The sequence below is a fragment of the Hyperoodon ampullatus genome (genome assembly GCF_949752795.1).
Source record: "Hyperoodon ampullatus genome assembly, chromosome: 19".
NCBI lineage: Eukaryota > Metazoa > Chordata > Mammalia > Artiodactyla > Ziphiidae > Hyperoodon > Hyperoodon ampullatus.
The window spans coordinates 11838164-11852035 of NC_136932.1; the positions used below are offsets into that span (position 1 = coordinate 11838164).

General features: G+C 42.6%; 1 protein-coding gene across 1 annotated transcript in view; it reads right to left on the minus strand.

The window, feature by feature from the left end:
* Positions 1 to 13872, minus strand: part of TEX2 (testis expressed 2) — a gene marked incomplete at both ends in the record, with an annotated part of 60004 nt that overhangs the window by 31014 nt on the left and 15118 nt on the right. The window contains 3 exons of the mRNA XM_079726231.1: positions 7072 to 7319; positions 8596 to 8935; positions 9889 to 10089. Coding sequence (XP_079582357.1) covers positions 7072 to 7319; positions 8596 to 8935; positions 9889 to 10089 — 789 coding nt within the window. The remainder of the gene's footprint in view (positions 1 to 7071; positions 7320 to 8595; positions 8936 to 9888; positions 10090 to 13872) is intronic.

Here is a 13872-nt window from a genome sequence, read left to right on the forward strand (position 1 = left end):
CACACCATCTGATGTCATGAGGGTTTCACAAAGGGCTGCCTGGCCCAGGAGAAGGCACAGCGGAAGACCCTCCCCATTAGCTGTTTCCCCGATTACAAAAACAAGCATATTTACTAGAGAAAACACCCATAATCCCATTATTCAGATATACTTATTTAAAACATTTTAACTATATTTCCTTTCAGTCTGTTTTCAATGTGTGTGTATATATATATATATTTTTTTAAGAATACGTAACTTTAAAAAATAAGCATAACTAACATGGTTTTGTATCCTTTTTAAAAAACAGATTTATTGAGATATAATTCACATACCATACGATTCACCCATTTAAAAAGCACCATCAGTGGTATTGGTATATTCAGAGTGTGAGGGCATCACCACAGTCAATTTTAGGATACCTTCATCACCCCCAAAGAAACCCTGTATCCACTAGTGGTCACTCCCCATTCCTCCCAGCTCCATCCCCACCAGCCCAAGGCAACTAACCGCATATCTGTCGCAGTGAATCTGCTTATTCTGGACATTTCATATAAATGGAATCACACAATATGTGTTCCTTTGTGGCTGACTTCTTGCACAAAGCATAATGTTTTCAAGGTCATCCATGCTGTAGCATGCATCAGTACATCATTCCTTTTTATTATGGAATAATATTCTATTATGTGTATATACCACACTTTGTCCATTCTTCAACTGAGGGATATTTGAGTTGTTTTCCACTTCTTGCTATTGTGAATAACACTGCTATGAACAGTTGTGTACAAGTTTTTGTGTGGACCTAGATTTTCATTCATTTCTTTTGGATATACACATAGGAGTGGAACTGCTGGATCATAGACCTCTATTTTTTACATTCTGAGGAACCACCAACTGCTTGCCACAGCAGCTGCATCATTTTACATTCCCACTGTACAAGGGTTCCGGTTTCTCCACATCCTCGTGAATCATTGTTATTATCTGTCTTTTTTATTCTAGCCATCCTAGTGGTTTGGACGTAGCATTGCATTATGGTTTTGATTTACATTTCCCTGATGGCTAATGACTGAATATCTTTTCATACACTTACTGGCCAGTTGTATATCTTCTTTGCAGAAATATCTATCCAGATCCTTTGCCCATTTCTTAATTGGGTTATTTACCTTTTATTATTGAATTACAGGAGTCCTTTATATATTCTGGGTACAAAACCCTTAGACATATGATTTGCAAACTCTGTGGGTTGTCTTTTCACATTCTTGATAGTACTGTTTGCACACAAAAGTTTGTAATTTTGATGAAGTCCAATTTACCTATTTTTTCTTTGGTTGCGTGTACTTTTGGTATCTTATCTTAGAAGTCTTTACACCTAGCCCCAATTCACAGAGATTTACTCCTATATTTTATTTGAAGAGTTTCATAGTTTTAGCTCTTGCCTTAAGGTCCATGATCTATTCTGAGTTAATTTTTGTATACGGTGTGAGGGAGGGGTCTGACCTCATTCTTTGCATGTGGATGTCCAGTTGCTCCAGCACTATTTGTTGAAAAGACTATTCTTTCCCCCACTGAACTGTCTTGGCACTCCTGTCTGTAACCTTCCTAAAATTTATTTTTAAATTGGATATATGGCTTTATATTTTTTACTTATTATGTGATAAACACTTTGCAATTCCACTTTTAAATGTTTAAAAAGCTGACTCTGAGCTTGGAAAGGGGAAGCCTTGGGAAACCATTCTGCCAGTTAAGATTTCCTGGTTTCTGTTTGATTCCTATTTGCTTTGTAGAGTTCTTATCTCCTGATAACACCAAACAGGATGTAGTATCTTATGATCCAGTTTGTAGGTAACAAGATAATTAGTGGAACTAGCAATAATGAAGACAGGACTCTCCAAACCTGGGCAGCCTACATGACCTTTAAGTATTTCTGAAAACCTTCCATTGAAAAGGAGCGTGGCAGCGCCTGGTGTGATCTGAACACCAGAGCCTCACACTTGGTGAACAAGCACAGCACTGCCTCACCAATGGTCCTCCCTCCCAGGCAGGCTGCTTCAGGGCATAAAGAACTAGTAGCCTCCCTGGCCTCACACCTTTGAGTAAATCCACAGGCTGTCCGTGGGGTCTCCCTTCCTGAGGTACCAACACTAGAGGTAATACTATCCCACCTTTAGACATTTCTTAAAAGAGTTTCCTCATTTTCTTAATTGCTGTTTATATCTTCTCCTCAAACCAAGCAGACTACCTCAACAAGATGGTCAAGCTCTGGGTCTCCTCAGCCAGCCTCAGGGTCTCACTATTCTAGAGGTTAAGCTGCCTGAGAAGAGAGGAAATGGCGCCAAGATCACAGGGGTTTGGAGACTTCAGAGGCTGGTACAGTCTGTGTTTGTGAGATAAAGCAGAGTCACAAGGGCAAGTCAGGGCTCAGCGACCGATCACTAACCACTAAACTTCTGGTGAACCAGGCCCTTCCTCCAAAATAGCAGTATTTCATAATTCAAATTTTGAGCTCCAAACTGATTTCAGAATCCCCCGAACTTGTTTTTAATTATTATGGGTAAAAATAACTACCAAGGGCTTCCCTGGTGGCGCAGTGGTTGAGAGTCCGCCTGCCGATGCAGGGGACACGGGTTCGTGCCCTGGTCCGGGAGGATCCCACATGCCGCAGAGCGGCTGGGACCGTGAGCCATGGCCGCTGAGCCTGCGCGTCCGGAGCCTGTGCTCCGCAACAGGAGAGGCCACAACAGTGAGAGGCCCACATTCCGCAAAAAAAAAAAAAAAGAATAACTACCAAAAGTGTTCTAGCATTGTTTAATACAAATCTAGTCTATATTGACTAATTATCACTGGCTGTTTTTAACATTGGTTTGGCTCCTGGGCACCAGTGGCTCTATTCACCTCCTGACCCAGTTTAGCACTGGGCCATGTGTGAGAAAGGAGGCTGAGTGTGTGGAAGGTGCCGTTAGACCTGGAGCCCTCAGGGTGAGAGATGCTTTGAACATGGCCTGTAAGAAGCAGTAGCAGGGTGGGGCAAAGGCTGGTGCTGTGTCCGAAGCTCCTTGTATAGAAGAGAAGGGGGCATGCTACCCTGGGTAAGCGTCTGGGTGGTGCCGACACTGATGAAGTGACAGTGTAACTTGAAGAGGTGTCAAAGGTTCCTTTGTGTCTCTGAGCCCTTTCAGTTCCTCTTGGACTCATGACAGCAGAGGCAATATGAACCCAAAGAAATAACCTGGCCGTCTTTGGCAGGAAGGATGAGCACTAATGACCATGTCCAAAAGGTTCACATTTGGCAAAATTGTGGGGAAACAGGCATTCTTATTACCAGTGGGAATGAACACTGGTGCAACCCTGATGGAGAGACATTTGGCAATATCTAACAAAACTACATGTGAGTTTACATTCTGACATTCTTGTAAGATATCACCTTGAAGATATACCCCCAACAACACAAAAATACACATATACAAGGTTGTTCATTGCAGCATTGTTTGTAATTGCAAAGCATTACAAACCACCCATACGCCCATATGAGAGAATGAATGTACTATGGAACACTCACACAATGGAGTCAGTCTTTGCAGTTGCTGAAAAACAAGAGGAAGGGGAGATATCTAAGAACTGATGTGGAGTGATTTCCAGAATGTACTGGTAAGCGAAAAAAGTGTGCAAAAGAGTATCCATGGCATGCCACCCTTTGAGTAAGACAGGAGGGGAAATGAACCCAGAGAGTATGAGCCAGAGACTAATGAGACCGGTTCACTACTGGGGTGGGGGTGGGGGGATGGCATGGATGAATAGAAGGAATAGAGCGGGGGAGACAACACTTTTCTGAATATGTCTTTGTACAGTTTTGGTTTTTGGAACCATGTTAATGCTTCACAGGCACAGAAAAGAAAAGAAAATTAAAGAGGGGGTGGGGGAAGGTCCTCATTTGCTCGAATTACAGAATTAAAGAGAAATAAAACTAGTAAAGAACTATCTCCACTGAAAAGGAAAGCATGAAAAGTAATAAAAAGAGCACAGGAATAAATACTGTAGCAGACCTTATTTCTCAAAAATGGTGCAATGATACTTCCCATCCCAGACGCTCTTCTAAGAAGTTGCTACTCCCTCAGCAAGAGGTGGAATCTATGCCCCTCTCCTTGAAGCTGGGAGGGCTTTTCGACTACTTTGACTAATGGAGCAGGAAGGAAGTGACATTATTTTACTTCTCAGATTAGGTCATAAAAAGCCCACCTGGCTCTTTCTCTAGGGACGCTTGTGCTTGAAACCCAGGAAGCCCAGGCCACATGGGGAAGAACGGAGGCCCGCAGCCCCCAGCCCCAGCTGAGCTCCCAGCCACCACCCAGCAACTACTTGCCAGCCATGCAAGTGCCATCTTGGAACCAGGTCCTCCAGCCCCCCATCCAGCCTCCCCAGCTGACACTGCGTGGAGCAGAGAGAAGGTTTCACTGCTAGGCCCAGTCAAATTACAAATCTGTGAGCAAAATAAATCACTGTTATTGTTTTAAGCCACCTCATTTGGGGCTATTTGTTACACAGCAATAGATAACTAAAACATATACCTATACCTTATTCATGACTGTCTCTACTACCAGACCACTCCTGAGAGCCAGGACGTGGCCCACACATGCTTCAGGCAGGCCAAGTGGACGTGGGAGCCCAGCACTAAAGCTCACGCACTTGCTTCAAAAGCCCCTCTTTCAAAGACAGGTATCTGTGTTCACACAATTCTGGCTCTCTGGTTGCCTAGCCCATGCAGATTACAACCATTAAATTAGGGGTAGGGGTGGGAGGTGAGGATAAGCACTCAGGAAAGGCAACTAGAAGGACACACACTAACACCAGCCAACTGACAACTGACAGAAAATGCTGCAGAGTCTGTGGTCTGGGATGGTTCAGACGGGGGTGAAAGGCCTGACCTCAGTAGCCCTGCAGGACAACAGGCCTGAATTTCCATGTGTTGTATTGAGTCTTTAAATCAGCAGGAAAAAGATTAAATCATCCCTGCCTGCTCTGCCTAAGGGGGACAGGAAGTACAATGTGGTTTTTAAAGACTTTCATCAGACTTAACTTAGAAGATGAAAAGAAGGTTCTGGTGTTTAAAGGGGTTAAGTGCTAAGTACCTAGAAAAAAAGGTTTGTACCAGAGACACCCCCACCGCACCCCAGCGACAGCAGCGCAAGGTTGAGGGGCCAGGCTCCGTGCCAGCAGGACCTCCCAAGCCCTCCTGGGGCTTCCACAGACCCCAGTGATTACACGATACAACAGGCACGTGTAACACATACTGAGGAAGCGATGTTCTAAAACTTCTGCTTTTTTAATTTACAGAACTCTTTTTTAAAAGCAAGCATTTATTTATTAGATCCTTTTCTTACATCACACAATTCTCCTCCTGATTTTCCTGAGTCTAATGAGAATCCAGACAGCTGACAGCCCAGGCAGAAAGGGAATTAGGGGGAGTGGGACTCACTGGTGGTAAACAGGACATTTCCAGAGCAGTTTTCTATTACCCTGCTCTAGCTTAGAGGGAAGTCTACTTCCCATTCTAGCTGGTAACTTAGGTCAGAGGGGGAGGCGGTGGGTCAGAGGCCAGCAAAGGCATATGGTCTTTTTTGGCCCTGACGAAGTAGGCTGGGTGAAGGTTCTGGGGCCTCTTCCACACTGAAGAGGGTCAACAGAATGACTAAAGCCTGAAAGCACAAAGAGGATGGCACCAAATGCTTCCCGTTAACAGAAATACAGTCACTATAAGAGGTTAAACACTTTAGTAACTGAACATGGAAGAAACAGGCTTCATGCTCCACGGGTGGAGGCTGTGCCTCAGAACCTGAGGGGGCATAGCGGCTGGAGGCCTCAGGGCAAGCACAGCCTGAGAATGACCCACCAAGACGGCAGTCCTGGCAGCCAAAGGGCCTCGGAGTCTCAGATCGGGTTTTGTGCACTCCATCACTTAGCAACTGTGACATTAAGCTACTTAACTTCTGTGAAGTTTGGTTTCTCCATCTATAAAATGGAGAGAATGCCACCTGGTTTGCAAGAATGTTCAAGGGATCAGAGTAATTCTATTACAGTGTCTAACAGAGTCTGACATATGGCAGCTTATATGAGTTATCTTATCACAAATGATCTTGAGTCAATGTCCAGCTTGTTACATTTTGCAAATAATGCATATGGTAAACCTTCAAAAGCCCTGGACACAGCTGAGGAGTCTGAGAATTTGAGAATACAATAGTTATTGAGGAATTAGACCTCTATTGCTAAGGATTCTGTGAATGTCCCTACTGATGGCCCAGTTGCTCAGGTCAAAAGCTAGGGGTAATCTCTGACTCCTTTGGTTCTCCCCATCGCACATGGAATTCATCTGCAAATCCAGCCAGCTCCCCTCCAATGGTATCCCCAAGGCCGCCACTTCTCACCACCTGCTGTGACCACCTCAGTCGAGCCCCGTGCTCTGCTGCCACGCTCACTTCCCACCGCCCCTTCCTCCAACTGCCCCTTTTCCAGTCTCCATGGAGAGCCACGTGACTTTTTAAACTCAAGTCAGATCAACACCAGCCCCTGCTCAAAACCCTCCCAGGGCCTCCCATGATCTGATCGGACGAGGAATTGATCAGACGAGGCCCTGCCTCTGTCCCTTGCTCACTGTTGCCTACGCTGGCCTCACCACAGTTCCCTGAATACTCCAACCACAGGCCTGCTTCAGGGCCTTTGCACTTTCTAGTCCCTGCACCTGGAATGCTCCTCTCACACAGATCGCCAGGGCTCACGTCCTCACTTTGGTCAGGTCTCTGCCCAAATGTCACGTCCTCAAAGAGGCTGTCCTCGACCACTATCTAAAACAGCAGTTCAGGCCACTTCCCACCCTCCCTTATTTGTCTTTATTTTAATGCTTACTGGCAACTGATGTTTGCTGCTTGCTGTCTCCCTGACTAGAGTCCAAGCTCCCTAAGAGCACAGCCCTCATCTGTCTGGTTCAGCACTGTGTCCCCAGTGCCTAGAACAGGGCCTGGGACAAAAGAGGCGCTCAAAGGGCTTACGTATGAGGAAACGAATCTAACAGCAAAAAAGCCACCCCCAGGCGGCCAGCTTTACCTTCTTCCCAGCTGTGGGGCTGCTCTCCGCACTCTGCGCTGGGCTCCCTTGGGGGCTTCGGTTTTCTTGGGGGACACACCTGGCCATGTACACACCGTAGTCCAGAAGCATCTTCTGCCGTACACTGCCCGCTAGCTCCTTCTGCTTCAGCTGGGGCATGATCTCCTCCGCGCTGCCTTTGCTGCTGCTGCGGCTGTGGGTCAGGTGCCCCGAGGGACTGTTGTGTCTGCTGTGTGAAGGCAAAACCCCTGGAGCAAAGAAGTGATGGCTGTTAACACAGATGAGGAAAACGACGGCAAAGGAAATGGAACACAGAGCAAACTCCACTAGGTTCAGTTGAAAAGCAGTTAAAATGCTATAAATGACTATTTTAAAAATACATGTTTATAAGGTTATTTCCCACCCTGAAAGACACCTTCCATTGTAATGATAGATAACTTTTTAGAACAGTTTTTATTCTTCTTCAAGACAATTCAGAGGAATGGGAGCCATGATACATATCTGGTAGGTACCTTTTTCTTTTTTTCTGGTGCTCTCTTGGGGTCAGATGAAGGACTGACACACCCCAAGGGGCACACAGAAAGTGGGCAGAAAGCTAACTGGAACTGCCGTAAGCTCTGGATGGACAAACATCTTTCATTCATTCATTCAACACATTTTTCATTGAGCACTTTCTCTGGGCCAACTCCACGTTAAAAAGAATAATAAGACATACACAGTCCCTGCCCTTGAACTCGGGCACCTAGGCAAATAAATCACAATTTTCTGTAATAAGCACTGTAACTGAAGCACGACTACAGGACTTTCAGGGCAGAAGGAACAGGGTGAGTCCCTCTGCCCAAGAGCCGAGAGGCGCTTCCTCCAGCAGTGACTTTCACAGGTAGTGACCTCTGGACTGCCCCTTGAAGAAATAGTTGGCATTTTCCCGGCCTAGGTGGGGGAAGAGCATTCCAGGTAGAGGGAACAGCATACGCAAAAAGCAATGACAGGGCACAGTATGCCTGGAGGACGGTGAGAGATTCAGTGCTGTTCCAAGCAAAGTACACGGGACAGAGGGATAGGAAATGAGGAGAGGGGCGGGGTAATCGAAGGCAAATGCAGTGAGTCAGGAGGCCAAGGATTCTGTGCTTCGATGGCGATCTCAGGCGTGGAGGCCATGTTGAAGGCCAGGAGCTTGAGAGCATAAGCTGCCTTCTCACTGGCCTTCTTATTATAACTAGGGTTCTCCTGCTGCTGCTTCTCTCAGAGGAGCCACAGTACATAAACATAAATATTGATATAATCCTTAAGGAACCAGCAAAGGCAAAAAAACATACATCTGCAAATGGTTCCATCACTGGTTAAATGATTCAGTACAAAGTACTGCAGTGAGCAGCCTAGAAGGCAAATAATCCATGAATACACCTTAGGGGGCAGACAGTCATCAATTCAGGGTGGCCTTCCTCTCTTCCTACCTGGGACTCTCTCTTGATTCTCCCACAGGCCCTTTAAAAATACATAAGCATTTAGCACACATGTCATTACCTGGTTTACTTCCAGAGACACCAGGTGGCTTCCTGGTTTCCGACTTCAGCTTAGATGCCAGAATAAATCTCCTAAACCACTCCTCTTTTTCTCGGCCAGTTCTCCCAAAGAGATAGAGTATCTGATCTCGCTGGCCAGATCGTGTTCCCTCCTGAGGGTGGGTTGGCTTCTTAGGGTCCTCGCCTCCCAACTCCCTCTCAGCTGGTGGCTTTTCTTCAGAAGTCTCTTTATCAGTCTGGGCCTTAGACATAAAGTCATCTTGTCGACCAAGCTCGATACAAATGGGGTACTTTTTATTCCAGATTCGCTTTCGAGCCAAACTTTTAGGCACAAGATAAATCTACAGAGAAAGGGTAAGGAACACACTAAATTAAGAATTGGCTACGTTGTGCATTACTACTGTGCAGAGCACAAATACAAACTTCATAGTATTTTTGACTAAAATGACGAACGTGAAAGAATACCACCTGTCCATAACATGACTATAGAAACTAGAATCTTTAGAAATGACTTATTCTTCAAAATAATTCCAGAAAGTAGATATTCAAGAATTTCGCAAGAGTTACAAATATCTACGATTTTCAGGTAACAGTAGCAGAATAATTATTTAATGGATTATCATCACTAAGTTTGGATATCAACTGAGTTTAATGACCCTGGGCCAAACCTAAGCTGGGGGGAAAAAAAAGAATTTATTGAATTAGATCTTGATGGGAAGCTCAAGTTTATCAACCACAAGTTAAGAATGAATTTGTCAAAAAACTATTTTAAATAATTTTGGAGAAACTCAAAGATCACTCACAAGATTTATAAGATAAGAGAACCTATAGCTTTTTGGAATAACAAATAATTTACATTTCTCAAAAGCAGAAGTATACTTTTATCAAAATGTGGTTATTTTCCATAATTTTCACATTTACAGAGCTTGCATTAGTTATTAGCCTAGCACCACCACACGTGGCTTTTGTTTGACCAAAAAAATTAACTCTCAAAGTCAGAAGAGTGTATGATGCCTTTGCTTCTCAAAGTGTGGTCTGTGGACCAGCAGCATGGATATCACTTGGGAGCTCATAAAAATGCACACTCTCAGGCCCTACTCATAGTTGCTGAATCAGATTCTGTACTTTGAAAGATGCTCAGGTGATTCATATGCACATTAATGTTTGAGAGGCACTGCTCTAAATTACATTAATACTTTAAACACACAACCTTTTAAGGGGAAAAATTACAGTAAAACGTCCAAGATTCCAAATGCTTTTCATTCATCTAAACTTCCAAATTAGTTGGGCTCACCTTGCTGTCGGACAGGTCGTAGATTTTCTGGCTGATGTAGGTCACCTCTGGCTTTGTCTCATTGTAGCTTGCCCTCCTGGATATATTTTTATTGGGCTTTGAAAGCCTTAAGGTCCCACCCTCAAGTCGAACAAAGACTGAATGTGTCAAAGTCGCATGGTAAGTTTCTGGATCATAGTTGTAAATCTCATTCATCCATCCCTGATGGAGAAAAACTTCCTTTAGTAAAATCAGAATAAACAGACATCTGATTCAATATGAAAATGATGACCACTCTGGTATTCAGGGCACTGAAACCAAACTTGACTACGATGCAAGTTAACTTACTGATGACAAGAGGTTGCTGAGACAAGTCGCTTAGCTTGAAGGATAATTGGTGCTGAGGAGTGATTTGGTATGTTTTTGTTAACTAAAAACCTGGATTTAGGGGGAGAATGACAATGTCCATTTTCCTAAATAATTAAAGGTTCTTTTCTTTCTTTTCTTTAAAGCTGACAAGCAAATCAGAAAACTCAAAAGTTTAGTTCAGGTAAATAGAAGAAGTGTCTCAGCCTGACCTCCTCTGGGGACAAGTAATCCCACCCAGTCTGGCCTTCTTAATTAAGCAGACACAACCCACCTGCAAATAATCTTTGAAATTTCACAGACCATATTACCTCATGTTACCATACCACTCCCCATTTCTATCTCAGTGAAATCACATAGTAAAGCAGATGATCGAGACTTAGGCATTAAATAAATCACAGATGTGATCAATGGTATGTCAAAATTCAAAGATATGTAGTAACTTAAACGAATAAAGTCGTGTTCCAGGTTCCCCCCCACCCATTAATATAAGTTTAAAAGTCAACGTATGAGTACAGAGAGCAAACATGTTGAAGGTATGAACAACACACAAAACCCTTACACACAACAAAACAGTGCTAAAGCTAGTCTCATAGCTGTAATCAGTATTCATCATTTAACACTCTGCCAGCCCCACAGTACTTTTTCAGATGATATGGGTGGCCCAGATCTCTTTAAAAGAAGTTCTCTAGGGAATTTTAATAACTGTGTTCCCACTCCCCTCACTTTATGTCTTTGAAATGAGCAGAGAAATGCTGAAGATCACTACAGTAGAGTTGGGATTGTCATTCTTTTCAAGGAATAGCCATTTCCACGGTGAGCATTTGAGTCTCACACTAAAATCTTGAATTGAGAGCCTCGGCAAGTGAGGGATGCTCAAAATTCTCTTTTATTCATTCATCCATTCATCCAAACATGCAGTGAATCTCTCTATGTGCCAAGCAGTGTGTCAGGAGTTGATACAAAGATTTAAAAAACAACGGCATTTTCTCCACACCCTGTCCAGCATTCATTGTTTGTAGATTTTTTGATGATGGCCATTCTGACCGGTGTGAGGTAATACCTCATTGTAGTTTTGATTTGCGTTTCTCTAATGATTACTGATGTTGAGCATGGAGGTTCCTTAAAAAACTAAAAATAGAACTACCATATGACCCAGCAATCCCACTACTGGGCATACCTGAGAAAACCATAACTCAAAAAGAGACATGTACCACAATGTTCACTGCAGCACTATTAACAATAGCCAGTACATGGAAGCAACCTAAGTGTCCATCGACAGATGAATGGATAAAGATGTGACACATATATACAATGGAATATTACTCAACCATAAAAAGAAACGAAATTGAGTTATTTGTAGTGTGGTGGATGGACCTAGAGTCTGTCATACAGAGTGAAGTAAGACAGAAAGAGAAAAACAAATACTGTATGCTAACACATATATATGGAATCTAAAAAAAAAAAAAAAAAAGGTTCTAATGAACCTAGGGGCAGGACAGGAATAAAGATGCAGACGTAGAGGATGGACTTGAGGACACTGGGAGGGGGAAGGGCAAAGCTGGGACCAAGTGAGAGAGTAGCATGGACTTATATATACTATCAAATGTAAAACAGATAGCTAGTGGGAAGCAGCTGCATAGCACAGGGAGATCAGCTCGGTGCTCTGCGACCACCTAGAGGGGTAGGATAGGGAGGGTGGGAGGGAGACGCAAGAGGGAGGGAATATGTATACATATAGCTGATACACTTTGTTATATAGCAGAAACTAACACAACATTGTAAAGCAATTATACTCCAATAAAGATGTTTAAAAACAACAACAACAACATTCTTGACCCAAGGGTACTCCCAAAACAGTAGAGAAGAACTGGTCTTCATTTCACCATCCTATGACCCCACTAGAGTAACTATTAAAAAAAAGTCCTCACAAAGAATATCCTGAGTGTGTTATTGGAAATAAAAATGGACAAACATGCTTCTTTATCATTGGGGGTATGTGTGTGTGTGTGTGTGTGTGTGTGTGTGAAATTTGAGCCAATTATATGGATTTATACACCTCAGTAGATCTTTTGCATGAGCTAGGAATATTTCACCCTCCTCCCAATGAGTCATTGCATCTATTAAAAAATGTTGGATGAGTAAGCAGTGGCCATGGGAAGAGAGTGTAATCTAGGTGTTTGTAAAGAAACAGCAATGATCAAAGCAATGAAGCAAAAAAGGGGGACAAGTGATACAGAGCGCAGTGAGGCCTGAAGTGGACTGAACTGTCGGAGCATCAGCTTGGGTGGGCTTATTTTGCTAAGTATAGAACTAAGCACGATTTTTGGTTCACAGTTTTTTGTCTTTTTCTTTAGTCTGTTATTATGGTGAAGTACATTCATTGATTTTTGAATGTTGAACAGTTCGCATTCTTGGGAAGATTATGCATGGGTCATGATGTGCTGAAGCTGGACTGTACCAGCTCATGAGAGCTGATTCTACACATCTTTTCCCAACTCCACATTCAGTGACCTTATGTTGGTAACTTGCAACTGGCCATGGTGGGAGATTTACACCATGGAAATCAGTACAAAGAGGGCTTCCCCCACCAACCGGAGAGCCAGTTTACCAGCACAACACTATTATTATCCTTTTTATACATTGCTGAATTTGGTTTGCTAGTGCTTTGTTCATTTGTCCAAGTGCATGAGAGGAGTTGGTCTATAGTCTTTTTGCAATATCTTTTGGTATTATTATCTAGCCTCATAAAATGAGTTGGGAAGTGTTCCTTCTATTTTCTGGAGGAGTTTGTGTAGAATTAATATTTCTTCCTTAAAGGTTTGGTAAATTTGCCATGGAAGCCATGTGGGTCCAGAGTTTTCTTCGTAGAAAGGTTTTAAACTATGAATTCAATTTCTTTAGTTACTATTGGACTATTCAGGTTATCTATTTCTTCTTGAGTGGGCTTTGATAGTTTATCTTATAAGGAAATTTGTTTCATCTAAGTTATCCAGCTTCTGGGCATAATGTTGTTTGTAATATTTCCCTATTATTCTTTTAATGTCTGTAGAGTCTGTAGTGATGTCCTCTCTTTCAGTCCTGATATTGGTAACATTTCTTTTCTAATATAATCATTTATTGCTATAAATTTCTCTCTAAGCACTGCATCAGCTACAATTTTTGATTTGCTGTATTTTCAATTTTATTCAATTGAAAATATTTTCTACTTTCCCTTGTGACTATCTTTGGACCCATGGCTAATCAGAAGTGTGTTTAATTTCCAAATATTTGCGAATTTTCCAGACATCTTTTGGTTATTGTTTTCTAGTTTACTTCCATTATAGTCAGAGAACTTGCTTTGTATAATTTCAGTTCTTTTCAACTTGTTAAGGTTTGTTTTATGGCCCAGAATATCATCTATCTGGGGAATGTTCCACATACACTAAAAAAAATATGCATTCTGCTGTTGTTGGGTAGAGTTTTCTATAAATGTATTTATTTGTCTTTTTAAACACAAAGATTTTTCGCTAAAGATCTCCTGACATATAATCCACAGTTCTCTTTTTATCCAATTTGGTTGCAGAAAATACTTTCTTACATATAACAGGTTTACTAGGCTTAAAGTTCTAAAGGCAACTAGATTAATAGAGAACTTAA